The sequence below is a fragment of the Ictidomys tridecemlineatus genome, chromosome 3, assembly GCF_052094955.1.
Source record: "Ictidomys tridecemlineatus isolate mIctTri1 chromosome 3, mIctTri1.hap1, whole genome shotgun sequence".
Lineage (NCBI taxonomy): Eukaryota > Metazoa > Chordata > Mammalia > Rodentia > Sciuridae > Ictidomys > Ictidomys tridecemlineatus.
Window position 1 is genome coordinate 5,710,388 of NC_135479.1, and position 24,898 is coordinate 5,735,285.

General features: G+C 57.4%; 1 protein-coding gene across 1 annotated transcript in view; it reads right to left on the bottom strand.

Annotated features, from left to right (window-relative positions):
- Positions 1 to 23,920, bottom strand: part of Myo15b (myosin XVB) — a 31,289-nt gene extending 7,369 nt beyond the window's left edge. The window contains exons 1-43 of the mRNA XM_078040983.1: positions 21,885 to 23,920; positions 21,432 to 21,495; positions 21,094 to 21,203; positions 20,852 to 20,926; positions 20,452 to 20,548; positions 20,071 to 20,174; positions 19,649 to 19,919; positions 19,375 to 19,536; positions 18,670 to 18,783; positions 18,497 to 18,555; positions 18,292 to 18,424; positions 16,693 to 16,788; positions 16,329 to 16,460; positions 13,544 to 13,669; positions 12,280 to 12,357; positions 11,961 to 12,076; positions 11,828 to 11,873; positions 11,589 to 11,713; positions 10,402 to 10,516; positions 10,062 to 10,225; positions 7,542 to 7,635; positions 7,289 to 7,402; positions 6,843 to 7,127; positions 6,487 to 6,544; positions 6,186 to 6,316; positions 5,315 to 5,410; positions 4,979 to 5,214; positions 4,719 to 4,897; positions 4,441 to 4,513; positions 3,860 to 4,021; positions 3,559 to 3,659; positions 3,392 to 3,468; positions 3,203 to 3,284; positions 2,904 to 3,002; positions 2,657 to 2,772; positions 2,365 to 2,556; positions 2,115 to 2,196; positions 1,861 to 1,959; positions 1,537 to 1,786; positions 1,369 to 1,456; positions 1,043 to 1,262; positions 481 to 593; positions 234 to 293 (exon numbers count right to left, since the gene is read on the bottom strand). Coding sequence (XP_077897109.1) covers positions 234 to 293; positions 481 to 593; positions 1,043 to 1,262; positions 1,369 to 1,456; positions 1,537 to 1,786; positions 1,861 to 1,959; positions 2,115 to 2,196; positions 2,365 to 2,556; positions 2,657 to 2,772; positions 2,904 to 3,002; positions 3,203 to 3,284; positions 3,392 to 3,468; positions 3,559 to 3,659; positions 3,860 to 4,021; positions 4,441 to 4,513; positions 4,719 to 4,897; positions 4,979 to 5,214; positions 5,315 to 5,410; positions 6,186 to 6,316; positions 6,487 to 6,544; positions 6,843 to 7,127; positions 7,289 to 7,402; positions 7,542 to 7,635; positions 10,062 to 10,225; positions 10,402 to 10,516; positions 11,589 to 11,713; positions 11,828 to 11,873; positions 11,961 to 12,076; positions 12,280 to 12,357; positions 13,544 to 13,669; positions 16,329 to 16,460; positions 16,693 to 16,788; positions 18,292 to 18,424; positions 18,497 to 18,555; positions 18,670 to 18,783; positions 19,375 to 19,536; positions 19,649 to 19,919; positions 20,071 to 20,174; positions 20,452 to 20,548; positions 20,852 to 20,926; positions 21,094 to 21,203; positions 21,432 to 21,495; positions 21,885 to 23,905 — 7,215 coding nt within the window. The 5' untranslated portion in view covers positions 23,906 to 23,920. The remainder of the gene's footprint in view (positions 1 to 233; positions 294 to 480; positions 594 to 1,042; positions 1,263 to 1,368; positions 1,457 to 1,536; positions 1,787 to 1,860; positions 1,960 to 2,114; positions 2,197 to 2,364; positions 2,557 to 2,656; positions 2,773 to 2,903; positions 3,003 to 3,202; positions 3,285 to 3,391; positions 3,469 to 3,558; positions 3,660 to 3,859; positions 4,022 to 4,440; positions 4,514 to 4,718; positions 4,898 to 4,978; positions 5,215 to 5,314; positions 5,411 to 6,185; positions 6,317 to 6,486; positions 6,545 to 6,842; positions 7,128 to 7,288; positions 7,403 to 7,541; positions 7,636 to 10,061; positions 10,226 to 10,401; positions 10,517 to 11,588; positions 11,714 to 11,827; positions 11,874 to 11,960; positions 12,077 to 12,279; positions 12,358 to 13,543; positions 13,670 to 16,328; positions 16,461 to 16,692; positions 16,789 to 18,291; positions 18,425 to 18,496; positions 18,556 to 18,669; positions 18,784 to 19,374; positions 19,537 to 19,648; positions 19,920 to 20,070; positions 20,175 to 20,451; positions 20,549 to 20,851; positions 20,927 to 21,093; positions 21,204 to 21,431; positions 21,496 to 21,884) is intronic.
- Positions 23,921 to 24,898: the final 978 nt, after the last annotated feature.

Below are 24,898 nucleotides of genomic sequence, written 5' to 3' on the forward strand. Positions count from 1 at the left end.
CAACCACCATTTATGAAGCACCGACTGTGTACCAGGACCTCATTACTAAAACTAGGCTAATCATGGTCTCCACTCTGTAAAGGACTCTAAGAGTCAGGGCTGGGCACACAAAAAGTGCCACTGCTATTATGCCCCTCACACGGGTGTTAACCCGAGCTAGGAGCTGGGCTAAGGGCCACAGGATGCTGTCTGGCTGCAGACGTGGCGGGCTGGCAGGCGAGCCCAGCCCTCACCTGCTCACAGAGAAGCCGGAGGCAGTAGGGATGGCTGAAGTTCTCCCGAGGGTAGAACACCTGGAGGAGAAGGGGAAAGAGTAGAGACTGGGGTGGGCCTGTGTCCTTCCCAGCCCACCTCTGCCCTTCCAGGCACAGACTGGGAAACCAGCCCTGAAAAGGTGGGTCACGAGGAGTGCCAGGTCGGGATCCCCAGCCCAAAGAGGCCACGCCAAGGCCCACCTCTGATGCCCACTTTGATGCCCACCTCCTTGCGTAGGAACAACTTCCAGGGGGCGCTGGCATAGGAGAAGCACACACTGCCAGAGGGCACAAGGAGCTGGGTGGAGATGCCCCGGTCCCCCATGGGCTCTGACAAGACTGTCAAGGGAGGATACAGAGCTTCAGGTGAGGGGCTGCCAGGGCCAGAAGGCCAGGGGTTCAGGGAGGGAGGACCCTTGTCCTTGCCTGCCTCCCTCCCTCAACCCCCAGCTGGATTACTCCTGAACTCAGCACCATCTCCTGCCTCCATTTGTGGCCCTAGATGTCCCTGGTGTCCCTGCACACATCAGTCATGTACACTGAATTCCCCACAGAGCTGCCAGGTCTGCATCCTGGACAACACCCTGTGTTTGACAGTCCCTCAGTGACAGGCCCAGGGTTCCTGAGCCCTGCCCGGGGAGGGAACGCGGAAGCTGGGGCTCCATGGCTCCAAAGTCCAAAAGCCCAAGCAGCTGACCTCAGCTGTGTAGAGATGACTTCAGCCATGGGGTCCCCAGAGGCTGCTGACCCGGTGAGGCCCCACTGTACAGGGGGATGGGATTCCTTACCGCGAGGCTCTGCCAAAGGGGTCCTGGGCTCCTCGGCTGGAGGCAGTGGGGGTGCTGGGGGCAGTAGGGGTTCCTGGGCAGTGGGAAGGTTTAGGCCAAACAGATCCCGAAGGGGCCCCTGCTTTTCCTTGATGGAGTTGGAGGGCCCAAGCCGTGGCTGGGCCTTGGGTCGGGGAGCCACAGCTGGTGGTGGGCCCTTCCCCAGGCTGGGGGACAGAGTCTGGGGGGGGACAGAGAAGGCACAAGAGCTGGGTCAATTGGCAAGGCTAAATTCACCCCACGAGTAGATCAGACCATGCCCTGAAGAAAATAGACAGGAAACTCACTGAGGGGGGCGAGTGGGCACCATTGATCCCCAGCTTGGCCAGAGCCTCGTCTTTAGGGTCATTTTTCTTCAGGAAAGTTTTGAGAGGCCTTGTAGGAGAAGCAAGAGATCACTAAGTCTCTAGGGAAATTTCTTGAGAAGCAGGCCAGCCATCACTCCCTGGGCTGACCTGGTTGGCTGCACGGGCACGGGCACAGGGCTGGGGCGGCTCTGGTACATGCGGATGATGTTGCGAATTTCCTTGCTGGGTTCTGGCCGCTGCGGGGTGGGGCCCAAGCTGCGCACCATGGGCCCTTCACCCTGGGCTGGCCGTGCTGCCTCAGCTGGCTCAGCCTCAGCCTCTTTTGCGGCTTTGGCTACACCTTGTTTCAGTGGCTTCTTCACTGAGACAGGAGGAGGAGGGGAAGAAGGGGACAGCACTGACCAGAAGAAGAAAGAACATTAAACTCTGCACAGAAAAGCAGGAGCCCCAGGCCCCGTCTGTCTGCCCCACCTGTTCCTGTTTCCTCTTCTTTCTCCTCTGTCTCCTCCCCCTGGGGGATCCGGACCTTGGCTGGAGGCTTCACCATTTTCACCTTGATCTGCTGCTGTCCTGTAAATGCCCCACACGGCCTTCTTGTCATCTATGCTTGCCCAGCAGCTCTACCGGGGCTCCCCGGCAGGCCATACTGACGGAGATCTGGGGGCACCCTCTCCTCCCCTGGCCAGTTAGAGTTCCACATGGACTGCCACCCTAAGCACCCTCACCCATCTTCTGGAAATAGTCCCGTTTCTGCTGAAAGCTCTTAGGGCGCTGGGGCCTGTCTTCAGCCTCCTCTGAGGTCTCCTCCTGGCCCAAGGGAGAAGCAAACTGCAGCCCCAGCAAGCACACGAATCGCTCACGACCTCCCCCTCTGCTCCCTTTCCCAAGCCTTCACACGCACCCAGCCCACGTGTCTCAGCCCGGCATCTTTGGACCCTCCCCAGGCCTTGTATCCACCTGGCCTTCATTCCTCACCCTCAAGCAGGCCCCTCCTGCTTCCAGGTCATGCTCTGGCTTCTCTAGGGCAACAGGGGGCTTCTTGGGCTTGGGAGTGACAGCTGAGGGCGGGGCCTGGGAGGCAGCCCCAGAGGCCTGGGCTTGGCGTTGGCGCTGCTGGTTCTGCTGCTCCAGGGACAGGCTCATGGCCTGGGTGGTCATCTGTTGGGCCTTCAGGGGAGGGGGGAGGGGCCAGGTAAGAACCCTGTGTGGCCCCCACCCCACACACCCATCCTCCCCCAGGCAGCCCCATGGGCCCTGCCACTCTCACCAGGATCAGCGCCTGCTGGTTGATGAAGTTCTGCTGCTGGATTGCCAGCTGCCTCGTGTCCAGGCTGGGAAGCAGGGGCTGTGGCTGTGGCTGTGGCTGTGGTGGCACCATCATGGCTACAGGGGCAGCAGGTGGCCAGAGCAGGTGAGTGCCACTTGTGCCCTCGGGACTCCTGGAAGGCCCTTTCATGCTTCAATCTCAAAGCTAGCTGCTACAAGGGACCCTGATGCCCCCTGCCTGGCCTTACCTGGCATAGTGGGGACTGTGCCCACCGCTGGCATCATGGGCATTGGTGGAGGCATCATAGCTGGCTGGTACCCAGGCATCTGCATCATCCCTGTGTACACTAAAGAACCAGGCTCCAGGTCAGTCTCTGCCTGAGCTCACACACAATCTCCCTCCAGCCCCAGGCCAAGAGAAGAGCAAGGGCATCAGCCCCCAGGGTGCTGGCTGGAATCCCTATCCCAGCTGCCTCAGGGTCCCAGGCCACCCCTGACTGTGCTACTGGGCCAGATGACCCTGGATGGAAATCAACCCCACACTCACCCATGGGGTAGCCCTGCTGCATGGGCCCGATGGCACCCCCTCCCTTCATGCGGCTGTTCAGAGCCCAGCCTTGTTCCAGATCCTGAAGGGACAATAGTCACAGTGTCAGAGCTAGCGCCTAGGAAAAATGGAAGGAGCAGCAGAGGCCCCAGCAGGTTGAGGCACGGCCAGGATGTAGGGGACACTCACACTGAGGCCTGGGGCGAGGACAGGCTCAAAGATGTGGTCCAGGAAGCCATCCAGGCTTCCTGATGTCCGGGCCTCCCCTGTGGGGCAGGGACAGTTTGGAGCATCCAGCCAGAGTTAGGGCTGCTGGACTCCCATTCCCAGCACTCTGCCAACTCAATGAGCCTTACCTGTGTGGTCTCTGCTGGGCAGTGCTGGGGCTGGACCTGGAGGTGGGCCTGGAGGCAGTGAGGGGGCCTGGACACCAGGGGCAGGGGGAATGTTCTCGGCCCTGCAGAAACCAGTAGGTCTAGCTAAGGGGGCTGCTGAGGCAGAGAGCAGCACCCAAACTGTGGGGATGGGGTGGGGGAGGCTGGGGGCAGTGCTGGGTCTGTAGCAGTACGTATGCTGCCTCAGGGTGTAACAGGGTGACTTCAGAGGTCACTAGCCAGGGGAGGGCAGACCAGGGATAGAGAGCATGGGTAGACTTACAAGCCAGTGGGGGTGATGGGGTAGCTGCGGGGACCCGCTGGGTCCCCAGGGTCCTCCATCTGGCCAATCAGGTCCAGCACAAAGTCACAACCAGCCAAGTCCTGCCAAGCATCCCCAGAGTGCAGTGACACAGACCAGCCTCGAGGGGGCACATCCAGGCCTCTGGGTGGAACAGCAACATGCAGTAGGGAGATGGTCAGTGAGTCAGATGACCATCCTGCAGGGGCAGGGAGCAAGGGGAGGTGGTCCGGGCCCTTCCAGCCCTCGGCATTGTCAGTGGGCTGCAGGGCCCGGTCTCGCTGGGCAACGCAGGCAGCCCTCCTCGTTACCCCGCGGCTCTGCTGCCCTCATCCACAGACCTACTGAGTGAGGATCTGGCCCCCGGCTCTGGTGCATCCCCTCCACTCTGCTCCCCATCTGGAATCCACAGTCTGACCCACTCACTTACCTTAACCCTCCCTGACCCTGGGGAGTAGCCTCAGTCCCTGAGCCCTAGGAGGTGTGTGGCACGAGGGAGGGAGGACAAGGATGGGGACAAGCGTCAGCTCTGGTCCCAATGGCCCCCAGCCTGATCCTCATACCTGCTCTGTAGGATCCACCCGGCAAATTGCTCCCCTGTGGTCCAGGACTCCACCTCGGCCGAGTAGCACTCCTCTGCAGGGGGGGAGGGGGGACAAGCGTGAGGGACAGCAGGGTCCATCCACCCTGGCAGCCAGGGGCTACTGTCCTGGGAGGAATCCAAAAAGCAGAGGAGAGGGGAGATCAGAGTGACATGGGGCGGGGGGCAGCAGGAAGACCAGAGCAGGAAGGGAGCTGAGAGGGCAGAGGGCGGGGAGGCCTGGCAGGAGGGGGCCATCACCATTGAAGGTGAAGACATCCAGCGCCATGCGGCCCCTCCGCCATCCTGCCTTCCACTCGAGCTGGGTGGGTGCGTGGGCCCGTGCAGCCCCAGGGGCCAGCGATGTCTGCTCCAGGGCTCCCAGCAGCTTGTGTTGGCATACTGCTGCCATGCCCTGGGGGGCCTGGTCCGAAACGAATCTGCAGGGACAGTACCAGGTTGCAGTAGAGGAGAGGCGTGTGGACCCTGCCCCCCAGGTCCCCTGCTGCCGATCCCATTACTTGAGCAGTGGCTTCTGCAGGGCGGGCATTGGGGGGAAGGCGCTGAGCAGGACAGCCATGAGGGCCCAGCCGCGCTGGCTCGGTTGCTCGTCAGGGTTCTGCCAGAGCTGGGACACGAGCTGGCTGAAGAGCTCGTTCCGCAGCCCTGGCCGGCGCTGCCCCTGCCTCACCAGGTAGGCACCCATGGTCTGCTCCTGCCAGGACTGCAGGGACCCGTCTCCCAGGAACCGCAGCATCTGCCACACAATGCCAGGCCAGAGCAGGAGGGTCAGGACTCTCATGTGCTGCCCTGTCTCTGGAGGGTCTACACTGTCCCCTCCCCAATGTGTCACTCACCACCTTGTTGATGTCCAGAGCAAGTTGGGGGTTCTCACCATCCAGCTGGGTCAGGGGCTTGGCCAGCAGCTGCCCTGGACTGGGCAGGGATGGCTCCTGCAGGGAAGAAGGGTGACATGGCATTTGTCCTCTGTGCTGATCAGCGGGAGGACTGTCCTGGGGATCCGCACAGGAGAAGGAGGGGGACTGGTGCACAAAGACATCTTAGAAATGCATCTTTCTTTTTTTATTTTTATGTGTGTGTGAGTGTGTGTGTGGTGCTGGGGATTGTCCCAGGACCTTGTGCATGTGAGGCAAGCACTCTACCAACTGAGCTATATTCCCAGCCCAGAAATGCATCTTAACAAATCTTTGATTAGATTGAGATGCATATGTAGAGAAAGCACAGAAAAGGATAAAAAAAAAGAAAATGAAAACCACCGTTAACATCCTACTGCCAGAGAACCAGAGTAAGCCTTTTACCCTCTCTCGTCTTCCTTTCTGTGCCTAGATACACACACCCTAGCATCCCCACTTTTGAGTTTTTTTTTTTTTTTAAGCAAAATTGGGATCCTACTACATGTGCAGCGTGGAATCCTGCTTTTGATTTGAACGCTGCCTCCCAGACAGTTTTCCTTGCTTTGAACATTCTTAAGGACACGACTTCAATGGCGGAACACAGAGGTAGGAACCCAGGTGTGGCCTCACAGATGGAAATAACTCTATGGTGACACGTCTCGGTTTAATGGCTATTTTCAGATCTGTCCAGCTGCACCCACAGCCCGGGTGACTACAAAGGGTAGAGAAGGTGGGAAGGCCCAGCTCATGCCTGAGAGGTGCTGAGACTGGGAGCGGCAGGGCCAGCGGGAAGTGCTCAGGCCTGGGGGCCCACCTGGAAGCTGCTAGCGATGAAACTGGAGAAGGGGAATTGGTCAATGTCTCGGGGGAGGGTCCGTCTGGGCCGGGCAGGAACCTCAGGAGGCATGGACTCGGTGATGCTTCCAGCCAGGGCATCCTGGTGACCTGGAAAGGAGCACAGGAGGAGCCCGAAGGTACCCAAGTGTAGTCCTTCCCCTGGCACCCACCCTGCCTCCCCATCAGCCACCAGCACCTATCTCCAGGAAGCTGCAGGGAGCTCGGGGAGAGACAGAGCCACTGCACAGTCAAGGGACTGGGGCACCAAGGAGACCCACCTTCTGCTCTCTTCAGCATGGCGGCCAGCTCAGCTGGGATCTCCAAGCGCCCCAGCTCCTGGTGGGGAGGAACAAGATACCAGGAGCCAAGGGAGGGCACAGAGGCATGGTATCCCCCTTTCCCCCAGAACAATAGACATCCCCTCCAAAGACCAAGGACTCTGGTCCTAGGCACTCAGAGAGCCCCAAGAGCCTCGGAGGGAGACGGTGGGTGGCTACTCCTCTGTTCAGGTGACACATAAGGATAGTGACCCTGGAAGCTCCCGTGACTCTCTACCCTCCCCAAAGCTATGTCAGGCTCAGCAGGCTCAGACCCCCTCCCCCAAGGAGTCCCTTCCCAGTCCCAGGCCACCTACCATGCTTGACGCTTTCTCCAAGGCCCCACCACTGTGCCGGCCACACGGGCCACGCGGCTGGCCAAGCTGTGGGGGAGATGCAGGAAGAGCTGACTCCCTGCCCAGCCCCAATAAACACCACGGTGAGCCTCCCGGTGGCCCTTCCCCAGTTCCACAGGTCAGAGTCCCCTCCTGCCTGCTGGAGGCCCTGACTCCAGAAAAGGATCGGCACAGACCCAGAGGGGCCAGTTGTCTGCCAAGTGGCCAGTTTGTTCCTATCTGACCCCAGCCCTTCAGAGCTCTCACCTGCCTCCTCACTGTGCACGTCACTGCCCGTCTGCCAGGACCCAGGGAAGAGGACAGGAGGACGGGAAGAAATGGTCCCAGAGGACAAAGTTCAGCCAGGGAGGCGCCAGGGAGGGAGGCAGTATGTGGGCACTGACCTTTGAGCGGCTTTATGAGCCTCAAATTGGAGTCATCAGGCAAGAGGGGGAGAACAAGGGGCCCACGGGAGGGACAGAGGGAATGGAAGAGACTCCAGGCAAGAAAGAAGACAGTAGACTCCCGGGTCCCAGATTGCCCTGGCCAGAGAAGAAACAGGAAAGAGTTCAACGTGGTCTCCCAGACCTCAGTTCTGTGAGGCTGGGCTGAGGGCAGACACTGTTGAGATTTAGACACCCTGAGCTTCCCTAGCCCAGTATCTGTCCCCACACCCCTCACCTGCAGCCTCTGCCGTCTCTGGCACAGGGGCTGGACCACAAGGAGGATGGTGTTCAGCTGTCCCAGAGCCACTCGACGCCGGAGGTACCGCTTCCTGGAGGCCAGGGCGGGTGATGAGGCTCCAAATTTATACCTATTGCCTGATACTCAATCCCTCCAGCCTAGACACTATGTAAACCTGACTCTGGACCATGAAGCCCCTGAATGCTTAACAGAAGCAACAAGAAAAGAACAGGACATTGTGAAAAAGGAACAGGTAAATGGAGCGGCTGTTTGGCAAAAGGGGATCAAGACCTGACTCCTGAGCTGGGTTACCTGGATCTAAATCATTCCCTGCTAATTAATCAATGTGACTGTGGATAAATTATTCTACCTCTCTGTTTTACTACAGAACTTACAAAGTTAAAAAGTGACCTCATAAAAATTTAAATAGGAGATCCCAGATAAGGGAATATGAAAATAAAATAGCTTTCAGAATTTCCCAGTCATAGGAAGACTTGTCAAAGGAGGAATCCTGAACAGTATAAACATAAAAATAGGGCCAAGGACGTGGCTCAGTGGTAAAGCACTCGCCTAGCTGTGTGAGGCCCTGAGTTTGATCCCCTGCACTGCAAAAACAAAAACAAAACAAAGAAACAAAAGCCCGTGGGAGGGGTTATGGCTCAGTGGTGAAGCGCTCACCTAGCACCTACAAGGCCCTGGGTTCCATCCTCAGCACCACATAAAAATAAATAAACAAAATAAAGGTGTTGTGTTCAACTACAACTAAAAAACAAACAAACAAACAAACAACAACAACAACAAAAAGACCCTGCAACTTTTTGTGGCTGAAAGGGCACTATGAACAGGGTGAAAAGACAAACCACAGAATAAGAAACATCTGCAAATCACATATTTGATAATGGCTTAATATCCAGAAAAATAAAACGAACTCCTGCAGCTCAACATCAGGGACAGCCCATTTAAAAGCTAAGTAGAGGACTTAAATAGATATCTCTCCAAAGAAGATAAATAATGGCTAAAAAGCACACGAACATATGCATAATGTCATTGGTCACTAGAAAAAGAAAAATCAAAACCATGAGTTAGTAGTCACATTCACTAGGATGGGCATGATGTAAAAACATGGAAAATGACAAGTATTGCCAATGATATAGAGAAACTGGAACCTTGTACATTGCTGGTGGGAACAAACCATGATGCAGCCACTATGGGAAACAGTCCAGCAGCTCCCCGAAAAGTTCAACACAGACATGACCACGCGGTCCAACAATTCCACTCTTAGGTACAAACCCCGGAAATTTGAAAACAGAGCCTAGAGCCAGGCATGGTGGTGCCCGCCTGTAATCCCAACAACTTGGGAGGCTGAGGCAGGAGGATCGCAAGTCCAGGCCAGCCTCAGGAACTCAGTGAGGCCCTAAGCAACTCAGCAAGATCCTGTCTCAAAATAAAAAAAAAAAAACCAAAAAACAAAAAACAGGCTAGGGATGTGGCTCAGTAGTTAAGCAATCCCTAGTACAACAAAACAAAACAGAGCCTAGAACACACACTTGTGTACCTGTATTTATAGCAGCATTATTCAGAAATAATAGAAACAACCCAAATATCTATCAATGGATAACCAGATAAATAGCGTGTGGCCAATCCATACAATGGAACATTATTCAGCCATAAAAAGAAGTGAAGTTCTGATCCACGCTTCAACACAGGTGGGCACAAAAAGCCTTATGCTAATAAAATAAGCCAGATATAAAAAGACTGTATAAGTCAACTTACATGAAACAGCCCGGATAGAGGCAGAAAGGAGGTTGGAAGCTAGTAAGGTCAGGGGCGGGAGGCAGAGGGAGTCTGTGCAGTGGTAACAGTTTGTGTTCGTTCAATGGAAAAGTCTTGGAAATGAGCAGGGATGACCGCTGCCCCTCTCGGAGGGTCCCCTGGTGTTGTCCACACAGAGCAGTCTCCACCCTGTTCTCAGTCCTAGTCATCCCTTGGGGTGACTAGGGGCTGGGTCAACCCCCCCGGGAGGCACCGTCCTGCTGCCCTCACCCCTGTGTCCCAGTGTGTGGCATGAATGGGTGGCGATGGCTGTGGAGGGTCAACAGGAGCTGATGGGGGAATGGGAGCCAGCAAGGAGGGCAGCACCGTGGGCCTGAGAAGCCCGTGCGTGGGCTGCCTCACACCAGGCAGGAGCTCTACCCCCGGCCGGCACCTCCAGCGCTTGATTTAAATGACCCTTCCTGCTGCAGGGTGGAGAACAGACCAGAGAAGAGCGGGTCAAGGAGTTGGACCCATAGTTCAGGTGGCCTCTCAGGTAGCCTCTCGTGCCTGGGGTACTCAAGCAGAGGCTGCCTGGCAGGGCGGGAATGCTGTCAGGAGGAGTCCAGAGCCGATGGGATGGCTCTGGGGCAGGCAGACTTACCTTGGGACCCTACCTCCCCAACACTGCCCCACCACCTTGAGGCCACCGTGGCCTCTTCCCTAAGGCCTCCCCCCTAATCGGCCCTGACTCCAGCGGCCCACCTGGCCTGGACCCCGCGCACACGAGCCTGTATCCGGGGCAGGAGGCGGAGGCGCCGGCGGGAGACGCGGGCACGGAGGCCCCGGTGCAGGGTGAACAGAGCCTGGGTGCGCCTCTGCGCCCACAGCCTCTCCAGCTGCTGCCAGCCCCTCTCCTGCAGCAGGACCTGTGGGTGAGGTCGTGGCTGCAGTGGGACAGGCAGGGGACCAGTGCCCACCTGCTCTCCTCCTCTTTCCTCAGCCTCCTCCCTCCCAGCCACACTGTACTCTGGGGTGCCTGGCACCCAGCCCCTCTCCACCTGCCACTGCCCGCCCCACTGCATCCTCACATACTCACACCCACCTTAGTGGCCCCGAGATGATACAATGGTGACTCAGCCCCCAGCACCTGACAGAGGATGGCACCACACCTGTCCCGATCGGAGTCCTCCTGTCCTTCCTTCCCCAGGGCCCGGAACCTGCCCCAAGGAGGCAGAGCCAGGTCAGGACAGCTTCTTAGCTCCTCTGACACTTGTTTGCACCCAAGCCCCTCCGTATTCGTTTAGTTCCTGGGTCGTTCACAATGTGGAAATCCTGCCATACTAGGCGCATGGCTGGGCGCTGAGACCTGGCTGTGAACCGGGCTCTCCTCGGCTCTGGGGAGGAGACAGGTGGTTGGAATGCGGTGCACAGAAAGGGCCATAAGGCCAGTCCTGGGCTGTGGAAGCAACAGGAATGTGATCCTGCAGCTTGGTGAGTCCTGGTGGCCGGCACACCCTTACACAGAGGGTGTCAAGGCCTGGTTTTGGAAGGGAGGTTGGGGGAGGCCCCAGAGCAGCAGGGGGGCTCACCACAGACCTTCAGACAGACCTGGACTGTGCTGAGAGGACAGCTGTACCCCAAGACCCCCCACCCAGCCTCAGGGCTTCCTGGAGGAGGTGGCAATGCTGCATCTGGTAAGTGTCCAAAGGGCAAGGAGGAACCTTCCCTGTCTGGCCTCCTCAGTGTCTGGCTCAAGGACAGGTGCAAACACCCCCGATAGCCCTTCAGGGGGCGCCTGCAAGGCCATCCAGTCAGTGGCGAAGGCCAAATAGGCAAAAAACACAAAGTCACCAGCTTTCCTAGCAGTTTCTGAACTCCCCAGAGCCGCCCAGTGCTCCTAGTGCTGACCCAAGTCTGTGTGCGTCTGAAGGGCTCTGCTCTCCCTGTCCTCCCTTCCCATGTCACTAATTCAGCCAGCACTTCCTGAACACCGACCGTGTCCCTTGGCTACACCGTGAGCCCCCAGGACAGGCTTTGCCAACCTCATCCTGGTCCCTGGGCATTCGCGCCAGAGAGGCGTGCGGGATGGGGAAGGGCCCGTGAGTGCAGGAGGGCGAGAAGGGTGATGGGAAGGGAGAAGGAAGGTTGGACGCCAGGCCCAGGGTCCCGGGGAAAATTGGTCCCTCCCTCCAGGAAGGAGCCCAGGTCTCCCAGGTTGGCCTGGGAGCCTCCCTGTCAGCCCTGGCCCCCAGGTGCTGGGCCCCGGGCTGCCCCGCCCTGAGGCCCTACCTGGCCAGGAATGCCTGGAAGGGCATGCGCACAGGGAAGTGGGCACTGCGGGTGCCTATGGCCTCCAGGATGCCCTCCTGGTGCAGCTGCTCTGCCACATGTCCCACATCAAAGAGGCCTGGGATCTGGAGCCAGAGAGCGCCAGTGAGAGGAAGGGCTGAGGGCTCTGCGTCCAGGGGAGCAAGGGAAAGGGGCAGGGCAGGGCAGTGTGGGGAAGGCCCTGGGACCCCAGAGCTCACCTTTCCAGGGTTGGGGTCAAGGCACTGGATGAAATAGATGTGGCTCCTGCTAAATGGAAAGGGAGGTCACTGGGCACAGACCAGCCCCCATTCAACTTCCGGGGGGCTTGTGGGGGAGCACCATAACCCTCACCTGCCCAGCTGGGCTAGGAGGTCTCCTAGGGACTTCTGGAAGCGAGAAGTCAGCGTGGATTGGCCTGGCCCTCCTCCAGCCCAGGGCTCTGCTTCCTGGAACAGGCTGCGTACCAGCTGTGGGGCAAGGCAGGGCTGAGGCCCCCCCAGGCCCGCCCACCTGCCCCACAGCCCTGGGGACCCAGGCAGGCCAGCTCTGGCACATTGAGCCTGTCATGCAGGGCGCAGGGGCTTGAGGGCCAGCCCCTTTGGCAAGGGCATACAGGGAGGAGGACAATGGGGACAGAGTATGGAGGGGCAGGGCTGAGGCTGCAGGGCACCTGGAGCTGGCTCTGGGCAAGCATTCCCACCACGGCAGCATCCAGGTGGTCCCGGTTTCTGTTCAAGAACTTGTGGACCTACAGGAGACGTGAGTAGGCAGGTCGGGAAGCGAGAAGGCTGTGCGTGGTGGCCAGACTCCCGCAGGAGGAGGCCAGCCTCTCTCCAGCATCAGAAGGCCCCTGGTCAGCTATGCAGGCCTCTCACAGCCCTAAGGTGGCCACTGGACTGGTTGTTCCATTCCGTGGATGCCACTCCTCATGAATGCCGTTCCCTTTCGAGGCAGGCCGTTTTCCTACCTGGGAGAGCAAATCACCCCTTCTCGACCGGACCACATGAGGTTTCCTACAGATATGTGGTTTATCTTCCTTTTTTTTTTTTTTCGGGGGCGGGGGGTGCCAGGGATTGAACTCAGAGGCACTTGACCACTGAGCCTCACCCCAGCCCTATTTTGTATTTTATTTAGAGACAGGTCTCACTGAGTTGCTTAGCACCTCGCTTTTGCTGAGGCTGGCTTTAAATTTGTGATCCTCCTGCCTCAGCCTCCCGAGCCACCAGGATTACAGGTGTGTGCCACCGTGCCCGGCTTGTCTTCCATTTTTAAGTCTTCTTTTTTGATATTCAGAGTTGTGTTTTGGAACCCAGGGCCTTGCACGAGCCAGGCAAGTGCTCTACCCCCGAGCTACGTTCCCAGTCTTCACAGTTGTCTTTATTAACTCCCAGGTAGTTTTTATGTTTTCTTCTACAACCAGAGCATGCCCTCTCCACCAGGGATCCTCCTTGACGCTCCCCACCTCAAGTCTATCACATTGTGCCCTCCTGCATCCAGGAACCCTCCCGTCAGGGACTCTCCTCTTGGGAAGTCCTCGGTAGATGTGAAACTCGCAACAGGACAGGGAAGTCCATTCAGGGAGCACCTAGCAGGCCCCGCAGTGTTACTGCATTTAATTCTCATGCCAATGCTGTAGGACCGACTTTCATGCCCACTTTACCCATGAGGAAAAGGAGGCCCGGCAGGCAAAGTGCCTGGGTTCTCGGCCGCAGCCCAGGCCTGTGCTTTGCCTCTACATCTGGGAGGTCCCAAGGCTTTGACCCTGTCACCCCACGACTGGGTGGAGCCGATGGCCCAGGTGGGGACACAGGGCTAAGCGTGAGAAGTGCCTCTCACCCACTCCTCTCACCTGTCAAGTGACTCAGCTTAGGAGGGGACATCAAGGTCACATCACCTCATTGATCCACCCTGGAGTCTGTCCCTAGGCCAGATACCTGGTAGGTGACTGTCCCAGCGTAGTGCCGCACTGTGAAGATGGGCAGGGGCAGCTGGGGCTTGGCGTAGCTTGGGTGATCACCGTGGTGATAGTGGCACTTCTGGAGGAAGGTGTGGTCTGTGGCCTGATAAGGGGGTGAGTGGCACCTCCTCAGGCTCTGCACACACTGTCCCCTGCAGGGACGGCACTCCCTCCCAGTGACCCCAGGACCATATGCCATGAATATAAGGGAGGTCTTGTCCCCGCAAACCCTCCTCAGGCAGGAAGAGTGACTATTGAGTCGCTCCAAAGGTGTCTCTCCCTTTTCTTTTTCTTCTCCCTTCTCCAGTGCTGGGGACTGAACCCAGGGGTGCGCCACCACTGAGCTATACCCCAGCCCTTTTAATCTTATTTTGAGACGGGATCTTTCTAAGTTGTCGAAGCTGACCTCAAATTTGTGATCCTCCTCCTGCAGCCTCCCGAGTTGCTAGCACTTTAGGCAGCTGCCACCCTGCCCAGCCTCCCTCTTTCTCGATGACTTAATTTTGAGCGACCAAATACTATTTGAGAAAGACACAGCAACCTCAGGCCCAGAAACCAAACCACCCCAGTCAGTACTAGATTCGGCAGCTCGCGGAGGATGCCTGAAGGGTCATTTAAAGGAAACAGGGGCCAGGGGACTTTAAGACAGATGCAGCAATTACTGCGGATGTAGGATCCCACAATTACAGCTTCTAAATGAGTATTTCAAACATTTTCCACATGTGTCCAGGCAGAGCTTACTTGACGGAGCTAATGAGCACATGGCAATCAATCAGGGGAGTCTGACTCCTGCTGCCCACAGGAGAGCCATGGCTCAGACCCACACAGTGCTGCGTTTCAAATAGCACAGAACTAGAGGGGGTGTCAAGCCTTGGAAAACCATGCTAGGTGCTCCAAAAGTGGCCTTGCGGCCTCAAAGACACCAGTGACAAGTTTTAATAAGACATCGTGGGCCAGGCAAGGTGATGCACTCCTGTAATCCCAGCTACTCAGGAGGCTGAGCAGGAGGATCACAAATCTGAGGCTGGCCTCAGCAACTCACTAAGACTCTGTCTCAAAATAAAGTGGAAACAAGGCTGGAGGTTGCAGGGCGCTTGCCTAGCATGTGTGGAAAAAAGAAGAAATTGTAACGTGAGCAGGAGGAAAAGCAATCCTTTACAAATTAATATATTGTCTTATCTAGTAAGGGATTTCAAATATGTTTGAGTTTCATAAATGAATGTTGGGCTGGGGATATAGCTCAGCAGTACAACACTTGCACAGCATGTGTGAGACCTTGGGTTCAATACCCAGAACCGGAAAGCAAACGATAAATTAAAGTTGCAGGTGGGGGCAGTGGTGCACACCTGTAATCCCAGTGGCTCAGGAGGCTGAGGCAGGAGGATTATAGGTTCAAAGCCAGCCTCAGCAACTTGGCAAGGCCCTGAGCAACTTAGAACCTGTCTCAAAATAAAAAATATAAAAAAAAAAAGGGCTAGGAATGTGGCTCAGTGATTAAGCACCCTTGGATTCAACTCCTCATATAAAAAAAAAAAGTTACATATTAAGGTAATATGTTACATATCAGTATCTATTATACATTAACACTTAAGTATTACATTGATATCATGGTGACTATCATCTATGATACTGTGACATGAATGATCATAATTATGTGTTGGATCATTTTACCATTATTTTTCATTTCTGACCCCTAATTGGGACAATGGGCATGGCTTATATTCAGGGTCATGATATATTTAGCCTCTATAGATATTCCTGTTCTACCTTCTGGCCTCAGTTCCCAAAGGAGGCCTGGGACCCACATATGTTCTTAGAGCCTCACAAACCCACCCACAGATCATGCATGTGGGTTTTATATCAGCTTCTGCATTTTTGGCTTAGGGTTTCTACACCCCTTCCCGAACTGTGCTGGGGATGGAACCCCAGGGCTTTGCACGAGCTAGGCAAGCGCTCTGCCACTCAGCTACATCCTCAACCCCATCCTCCTTTTTAAAGACATGATCTTGGATGGGGCTGTAGCTCAGTGGCAGAGTGCTTGCCTAGCATGTGTGAGGCACTGGATTCCACTCTCAGCACCACATAAAAATAAACAAACAAAGGCATTCTGTCCATTTACAACTACAAAAAATAAAAAAAAGACATGATCTTTCTAAGTTGCCCAGGCTGGCCTTAACCTCCTGCCTTAGCCTGCTGGGCTGGGACTACAGGCGTACACCACTACACCCAGCCTTTTCCTTTTATTTATTTATTTATTTATTTATTTATTTTTGAGAGAGAGAGAATTAATATTTATTTTTTAGTTCTCGGCGGACACAACATCTTTGTTTGTATGTATGCTGAGGATCGAACCCGGGCCGCACGCATGCCAGGTGAGCGCGCTACCGCGTGAGCCACGTCCCCAGCCCCAGCCTTTTCCTTTTAAATCAGCATTTCTCACCTGCTGCATGGTGGGCTCTATGGTCTCTCTTTGCTCACCTTTTATCCTTAGCACACAAATTCATTATCAAACTCATTTTTTTAATATCTATTTTTCAGTTGTAGCTGGACACGATACCTTTATTTATTTTTATGTGGTGCTGAGGATCGAACCCAGGGCTTCGCATGTGCTAGGCTAGCGCTCTTACTGCTGAGCCCCAGCCCCAGGCCCCCATTTTCAAATTCTTAAGGGTCTCTGGATCCCATAACCTCTACGAGGTTCCAGCCTGGCTAACCAGGGCCCCTACTCCTTGTCCCTGGGAGCCCACTGCCCCAGCCCTCACCTGGGACAGCCAGGTCTGGGCATCCAGGATCCTCAGGAGGCTGTGGGGATGGTCTACTAGGAGGTCCAGGCAGGACTCCCTCAAAGGCTGAAGGAGGGGCACCCAGGGCAGCAGCTCCCGCCGACACTCCTCCTGGGAACAAACAGCTTTTGGCCATTTACCATCTACGTCCCCAGGGACCCCCTGAGCTGAAGCAGGGCTCACCTTCCCATTTTATAGATGAGTGAACTGTTCAGAAGAACCCAGCCATCCCATGAAAGGGGGATTCGGGCAAGCTCTCCATGCATCCCCTTTCCTTTACCAAGGTGGCCTCTGCACTGGGCAGTGCCCTGGCACCCGTGCTGTCTGTGCTCAGCTCTCCTACCTCCTCCTGGGCCAGCAGCACTCGGCTGGAGAAGAGCTGCAGGCGCTCGCTGGCGAGGTTGTTGCACAGCTGCTCCAGGCTGTTCACCCGCAGCGCCTGGGGCACGGGATAGTGGGGACAGTGGGGACAGCGAGGTGAGCACACACAGCAGGTGGGGGCTGCACACAGGCCTGTGCCCTTTGTTCCCTCCCCTAGGAGCTGTCCCATCCTCTCCAAGGCTCAGGGAGAAATTGTGCCCCAGGATTGATGCTGCAGCCAATAGGATGAGGTCCAAAGGCCCTGGCACGACACACAGCCCACCTCAGCCCTGACCCAGCCACAAGCCCAGCCTCCCTCCAGCTGCCCACACCCTTGCCTCTGCTCCAGCCCACTGTGAGCTTTAGGGGCTCTGCTCATAGCCATCCTTGGGTCCAGACAGTGCCTTTGCCCACCACCTAGCTTGCTGTCAGAATCCCACGTCTTCATAAGCAGAGTTTCAGGCTGCCACCTCTAGGAAGCCCTCCAGCCTTCCTCCCAAAGGGACTATGTACCTTCCTCTGTGCAGCTCAGTGCTTGACTACAAGCCCAGCAGAGCACCCCTTCATGCAGTTGTATACCCCAAACAGCGCACATGCAAGCACACACCCGCCTCACAGGTGGGGATAGTCACCAAGAACATATTGTGGGGGGCAGGATGGACAGGAGCAGGGAACAGTGCCCATCCAGCCACCTCCTCTCCCTCCACCCCCCTCCTCGCTGCCTTGAAGAAGTGAATGTTCTGGAAAGGGGTGCGGAGTGCGTGACAACTCAGGGAGATCTGGGGGTCTCTCCCTCTTCCCTCCCCTCTGGCCGTGTGTAGGGAGAGGCTGTGGGTGAGCCTGCCCTGGGGCCTCTGTAGGGCTGAGCAGGGCAGAACCCTGCAGAGGCTGTGTCAAGAAAGGACAGCAAGGGCAGCGCAGAATGACAGCACTGGGAGCACACAGCTCTCCGGGACTGTTCTAAGAGGGAGGTCTTGTTATGGTCCCCTGCTTTGCAGATGGCCTCAGACAGGTTAATCAACCTGCATGAGGTCAAGGATTGAGTGACAGGATTGAAACCCAGGAGCTCCAGAGCTTCCCGAGCCTCTGCTCCACAGAAGGAGGGCAGCATGGGCTGGCAATGGAGATTGGGGTGGGCCTCAGCCTCTCCCAGAGGGCAGCCATGGGGGAGAAAGGAGAAGCCCTGTAGGAAGCCAACCTAGGAGCGTGGCAGGACATGCTCTTCTGGAAAGCAGGCAGCTGGAGGTGAATGGAGTGTTCCCTGCCACCCTCAACCAATTAACACACCCAGAGGCCAGGCCTGTGCCCTTTCCTCTCTGTCCCTGGAGCAGCCACCCAACAGGTGCAGACGAGGCCAGCGAGGGAACAGGGTTAGGTGAGCAGGCAGCTCGGAAATACATCAGTATCAGGGCTGGGCTGTGGCTCAGTGGCGGAGCGCTTGCCTAGCGTGTGGGCGGCACTGGGTTCGATTCTCAGCACCGCATATAAATAAATGAATAAAATAAAGCCCATCAATAACTAAAAAGAAATATATCAGTGTGAGATGGGCACCCCCTGTGCTGGGCCCTCCCAAGGGGGCGACCTCAAAGCCGTAGGCGTCCACAACAGTGATGGTGCCCACGCTGCCTTCCTCCTCAGGTGGTGCCAGCTGCCAGTTGATCCTCCTCAAAAGCCAGCTGAAGAGCTGTGAGTACAGGGCCTTGGCCAGGGCATCCCTGTGGGCACAGTGAGTAAGCCACATGCAGCAGAGCACAGGCCTGGCTTGGTTCTCCCATCCCCAGGGCCACCTGGCATCGATGGCACTTTCCACGGGCAAGGACCTGGAGATCTGGCCATAGGACGTCTCCTGGAGGCCAGAGGAAGTGCATGGGGTATGTCAGGCCGGTGGCCCAATCAGGCACCACCCAGCCAGGAGGAGGCCTGGCTTGTCCCCTCACCTCCCCAGGACCCTCGGGCTCACCGTGACCCTCCTGGTGACAGCCCCTTCCAGGCGCTCTGGTGGCACCCGGAGTAACCGGGCTGCTGTGTGGACCTCAGCCCAGCTGGACACAGAAGCTACCTCCTGGGACTCCCACTGGACAGAGAAAAGGACAGGGAGAACTCTGTTCATGAAATGGACCTGTTCCCCAGGGCAGGGACAGGAATTTCCTTGTCACGTCAGCTGCCGTCATCCAAAGGGACGACAACATGTGGGGGAAATCTGGGTCACGGTGAGCCAGGCCCTGAGTCTGAGGGCCCCAAGTCAAGTCCTGGCTTTCCCTCCTTACTAGCTGGGTGGCTCTGGTGAGTCCCGTCCCTTCCCGGGCCTCCACTGCCTTATTGCCAAGGGGAAACAATAACTCTTAGGTCATGGTGTTTTTATGAGAACTGAGTTAGACGACATGTGCCAAGTGACTTGCCCAGGGCTAGGCACAAAATAACTGCTCAGTTAATGCAGGTGCTCTACTGATGGGCAGCAGCTGAGTGTAACAGGTACTGGGAAAATGTAGACTCTCCAGGGCTCAATCTTCTCATCTAAACAATGGATGTCTCCCTCTTTGGGGACAGCCCAGGGCTTTGTAGGCTCCTACACGTGAGGGCTTGACATCATTTTCATTGTTCTGACTGTGCAAAAAATTACTGCTAATCAGCGTCTCCACTAGCCCTGCCCACAGGGGAAGCCCACCTCTGAAGAAGAAAAGCAGATGTTTCCCAGGTGCAGGACAGTGGCCAGTACGGACCAGATTGCAGTCAATTCCTCGGGGCCCAAGCCCAGCACCTGCAGGGCCTTCTCTAGCCCTCTGAAGTCCAGGGCATCATCCTTGCCCTGGAGGCTGCAGGCCTGGCCCTGTGAAGCACAAAGGGGCTGAGGGGGCCGGTCTGCCCCCCTCACTGCCTCCCTCGACTCCTCCCACCTGGGCTGAGACCTGGCCTCTGCACCACAGGAGCCTTACCCTCACCTGGTTGAGGTAGTAGTAGGTTTCTGGTCCTTGCAGGGAGAGCTGCTCCTGCTCCATGGGATCCAACCCCGCCAGCAGCTCATAAAAGACATGGAAGCTCCGCTCAGCCTGGGCCTTTGGGAAGACTGGCGTAGGTGGGACGACGCCTGGAGGCACGGCCCCCTCACTTTGGGAATTGGGGAGGGGTAGACAGGAGGGCACCCTTACCTGGAATACCACTCTGGAGGTCTCAAGCAGATAATGTGACACAGAGGCTCCCACAATAACACCACTGCGGGCACAGGAGATAGGCTAGGGTGCCCCCATTGTACACTGGGGCCCTGCTTAGGATGGGCCCACGAGAGGCTGGGACCAAGGGCATCAGCCCCAGGCTCCCAGTAAGGGTAACCCATTACAGATGCCAATGGACCCCCATCACTCACCGCTGCAGGCAGAAGCATAAGGCCTGGCCAAAGCGGCTGGCGTTGGCATTGAGGAGAGTCTTGGCATGGCCAAAGCTGCTGAGCACAGGCAGCACATCATCCAGCTGTGGGGAGGAGGGGCGCTTGAGCACCTCTGGGATGACAGTGGTACTGCCTCAAGGGTTCCCTGTGCCTGCTGGCTGTGCTGGGCCCATGCGGGAGTCAGACCCCTCAGAAAAGCTCCCCAGCCCCCACAGCAGGCAGTGCCTGGAGCTAACTCCGGGAGAAGCCAGAGACGCAAGACCACTGTCCTTCGGCCCAAAGGAAAGGGGTGGTCTCTCTTGGACCCCTGGCAAGTGGCCAGTTGCCCCCTGGAGGGAGACAGCTTCAGCCCAGCCTCACCTGGCACCCTCTGTCCCTTGCCTGCGGCTGCTCCAGGCTTCGCAGGAACCGCACAATCTTCTTGGCAGCTTCTGTTTTCCCTGAGCCACTGCGCCCACTGCAGGAGGGAGGAGCTGGGGATGGGTGGAGGCCAGGAGGTTCTCCAGGAAGGAGACTGTGGGACTGCCTCACTGAACCTGCACAGTGGGGCTGTGCCACTTGGAAGTGACACACTGGAGAACCCCAGAAACATGGACAGATGCAGGGCGTGGAGGTCGAACAGAAAGGGGCCTATATGGTGACCTCAAGAGCAGACCCCAGTGAAGTCCAGAGCTGTCACCCCGTGGTGCACCAGACCTCATGCCCCACCTGCGAGTCCTCAGGGAGGCCTGCAGGCTCAGGCAGGCCAGCCAGCACTCACCTGAGGAGGATGCAGGGGTCCTGCCCGGTGCTCTTAAATAGGCTATAGGCTGCTGCCACAATGGCAAATACGTGTCTGGGGAAGGAGGGCAGAAAGACGGGAAGGTTGCCAGAGATGGGCCTCTAGGGTGCTCCTAGGTATAGGTGGGACATGACCACACGCCCCAGGGCCAGTCAATGGGATGTGCCGGGGCCCAGCCACCCGGGAGGTAAACACACATTTGAAAGACCAAAGGCACATACGGGGTGGTATTGGGGGCCTTCCCAGGGTGGTAGCTGGTTAAGATCTCAGATGAGAAGAGAGGCAGGGGCCGGTGGGGATTCAGAGCCACCAGGAGGGGCCCCCCAAATGTCTGGGGAAGGAAGCAGAAGTTGTTATTGGAGGCAGCAGGAGGAATGCAAGTGGGGGTTATTCAGCACTTCCCAGCTGGGCCCCACGCTGCTCTGTAGGACCCCAGACAGAGGCTCACCACCCAGCCCAGGCACAAAGAGGAAGGAGAAGCCTTGGGATGCCCAGGAGCCCTCTATTCCCAGGGGAAAGGGAACCCAGCACACCACCCGCTCCTGGTAGGCCCCCATACATAGATGCGGCCCAGGTGAAATCTCTTCTTGAGGCACAGCAGCACAGAGCTGTCACACACCAACCTGTGGGGACAGCAGGGTGGAAGGGAGGAGCTGGGAGATGAAGGAGGTCCTGGCCTAGCTGTGCCAGGAGCTTCAGGGACACCTGGGGCAAGTTACCCAACTTTTTAGAGCCTTAACCACAAAGAGGGAGGGTCTATTCAGTAAATGACCAATCTATGGGGGTAGACAAGGAACAGGCCCCTGAAAGGGAAGCTTTGTGCCAATTACAAGAGGAAGTCCCAGGAAGGGACACCTGACTTTCACTCCTCACCAGCCCCCTCTAGTCAGAAAACCTTTGGTGGGGCAAAAAAATCTTTCTAAGGATCCTATGGAAGTCTATAAAGATCAGTGTAGGTGGCGTGTAAGAAACCGCCAGGCAGAGATGGCCGATTTGGAACTGTGCTGCTCACCCCAGCCGGGCCAGGTCCTCAGTGTCTTCCAGGCCATCTCTGAGGCTCCTACCCCCAGTACCCAGGAAGGATGCCTTCAGGTCAGGCCCAAGGCTCAGCTCCAGGTCCCTCTCCAGCGCTGCCTCGGCCTCATCCTCCGGCTCCCACTGCTCCCTCAGGGACCAGCAGGAGCTCCTGTCGCGCTCCAGGCGGGTCTCCAAGGTGAGTCGGGGCAGCAGCGCGTTGGCGCCCAACCCAGGGTCCTGGTGGGAGCCTGAGTCCCGCGCCCAGTGCACCGGGGTCTCTGCTTCCAAGGTCTCTGGCTCCGCTTCGCTGCTGGAGCCGTTCTCCTCGAGGGGAGTCGAGTCTGGGGTAGTCTGCGCGAAGAAGACGGCGGGGCAGGGCCCAACCGCTCCTTCTCCACTAGCCACGTGTCTCTCACTCTCCGGGGCAGCCTCCCCGGTGTGGGGGTCCGCGGAGACTTCCCCTGAGCTCCAGCTGCTCGAAGCCCTCCCCTCCCTGTGCATCCTGGGGAACACAACTGCGAACTTGGGATCCGGAGTGGGGTCCTCATCGTCGGAAGGGTCCTCCGGGGCTGGGCTATCCCGGCCCTGTGGAGGGCTCCTGCCACCGCCAGGTGGAGGCCTCGGCGACGCTCTCCACCCCGCTAAGCCCGCCAGGCGCAACGCTAGACGGCGCCTCCGTCCAGGCCCGCGGCCCCGCCCCTCGCCCTCCCGAGGCTCCGCCTCAGGCTCCCGGGCCCGAGGCTGCCGTAGCCGCCGCAGCAACCACTGCAGCAGGCCCAGGGCCCGAACCACACGCAGAAGGCGCTCCTTGAGGCCCGCGCCACCCGACCCTGAGGCCTGGGGAGAGGGGCCTGGAGTGGGCCTCGCGCGGAGCTTACGGAGCACCGTGAGGGTGGCCAGTGGCGCTGGGCCCTCTGGACCTGCCCCCTTTTCCGACGCCGCTTCGCTCTGGTCCTCTGCCACCTGCAACTTCCCCACCACCTTTCCAGTCCGGAGGCGCTGAGCCCCGGCCGCAGGGGCCTGGACTGTTTCAGGCTGGGCGTCCTGCAGCTCCGCCTCCTGCTGCGCCCAGCCATCACTTGCGTCCGGAGATAACATGGGGTCTCGAGAATCCCACGAGTTCCCAGGGACGTGCGCAAAACTGCGCTCGAGGGAGCTGCATGCCGTGGCTTTTCCACCCAGGTCGATCTCTTGGGCATCAGGGACCCAGCTTGCCGGTGGGCGCGGTCCAGGCCCGGTCCCATCCGGACTCAAGTCCGTATTTGTCCCAGAATCCTCACTCGCTCCCTGGGGCCCTGTCCCCGACGACACTTCCTCTTGCAGAAGCTGAACTGAGGGATCGTCACTGCCCTGACTGTTGCTGGTCTGGCATTCGCCTGGATGCAGCGCTGACTCTGGCCATATTTTGTTCCCTTCCGGGCCCATTTCCGTTGGCTCTGACTTAGTCCGCAGCTGCAAGGTCCCCTTGCCCTGGCTGCTCGTCTCTTGGGACTCTTGAGCTTCGCTGTCCCGGCAAGAGCTGCCTAGGTCCCCTCCTGGTGGTTCACTTTCGCGGCTCCGAGCCTCTCCGCGGCCGGGCTGAGCCAAAGGTCCCTGCCCTTTTCCTTTCCTCTTGCGGCGACGGCGGCGCTGGGCTGTACCCTCTTCTTCCTGTAGACTCTCCTCATCCTGGCGCTCCCCACGGCTGTCCCCAGGTCGGTGACTCTCCAAGGGCCCGGATCCCCTATGCCGCGTGCTGCCTTGCCTCTCCTGTGCCTCCGGTGGCGGCTCAGCACCTGGCTTTCTGCAGCCACCGTTCCCGTCTGTGGCCGGCTTCCTGTTGCCACTAGCGAGTCTCTTGTTCCCTGCGGTGTCGGGCTCCTTGGAGGGTCTCGCCCGGAGGGCTTTGCCGCGGCCAGGTCGGTGGTCCTGGCTAAGTGCGCTATCGGCACTAGCCGACCCGGACTCCTGCTCCCCTGAGGCTGGCCTCCCAGGTCTCGCCCTGCGCTGAGGCGCTTTGTTCTTGCTCCCACCCATACAGTCCCAGAGAAGACAGCCTTCACACTTCCCAGGTTCTTTTTCCTTTTAGGGGTCTGACTGCTTCAGGGTGCCCAGCTGTGTTCTGGCGAGGCTAAGAGCTCTCCACTTAGAGCATCAATAATGCAGGAGACAGTGAGTTCTGACCCCCTCAGCCAACAATGGAGCAGAAGCACCTGCGAAAGAGGAGACTCTGTGGATTAAGGCCATGGACAGGGCAACCTTGCTGGGCCTGCTCCCAGCCCGGCCAGCCTGGCACCATGCCAGACTGAGGGGCCCACCTTTGCTTCTGCCTGTTTGCTCCCCTGGCTGGGGAGGGCAGAGTGAAACTGTGTGGGGCTTCCTACTTCTCCTGGGTCTGGGAGGCTGGGACCAGGTGACCCTGGTATGCAGGGAATGCTCCATGAGTATTATTAGTTTGTTCTTTTCCATTGTGAACTATAATTTATCCAAAATTGCGCTTTGAATGGTGCATCTTGAACTGGTATAAAACAGATGGCTGTGTACTCTCTTATAGTTAAGAAACAAAACCAGACCCCATAAATCCCCAATTCCCTAACTTATGTGTTTTAAATCTCCCTCTCCTTCCTTCCTTCCTTCCTTCCTTCCTTCCTTCCTTCCTTCCTTCCTTCCTTCCTTCCTTCCTTCCTCCTCCTTCTCCTCCTCCTCCTCCTCCTCCTCCTCCTCCTCCTCCTCCTCCTCCTCCTCCTCCTTATTCTTTCTTTCTATTTTATGGTTCTGGGGATGGAACTCAGGTTCTGGGGATGGAACTCAGGGCCTTGTACATGCTAGGCAAGTACTCTACCTCTGAGATAGAGATCTATCCCCTCACCACCCCCAATAAAATATTAACATTTATTTTGGAATAGGAAATACATTTTCATAGTTCAAAATTCACAAAAGACCCTCAGCTATTCAATTTCCCCTTGAGGTTTCCCATTTTCCAGAGTTATCCATTCAGATAAAAATGAATTTTTTTTTCCTTTTAGCAAA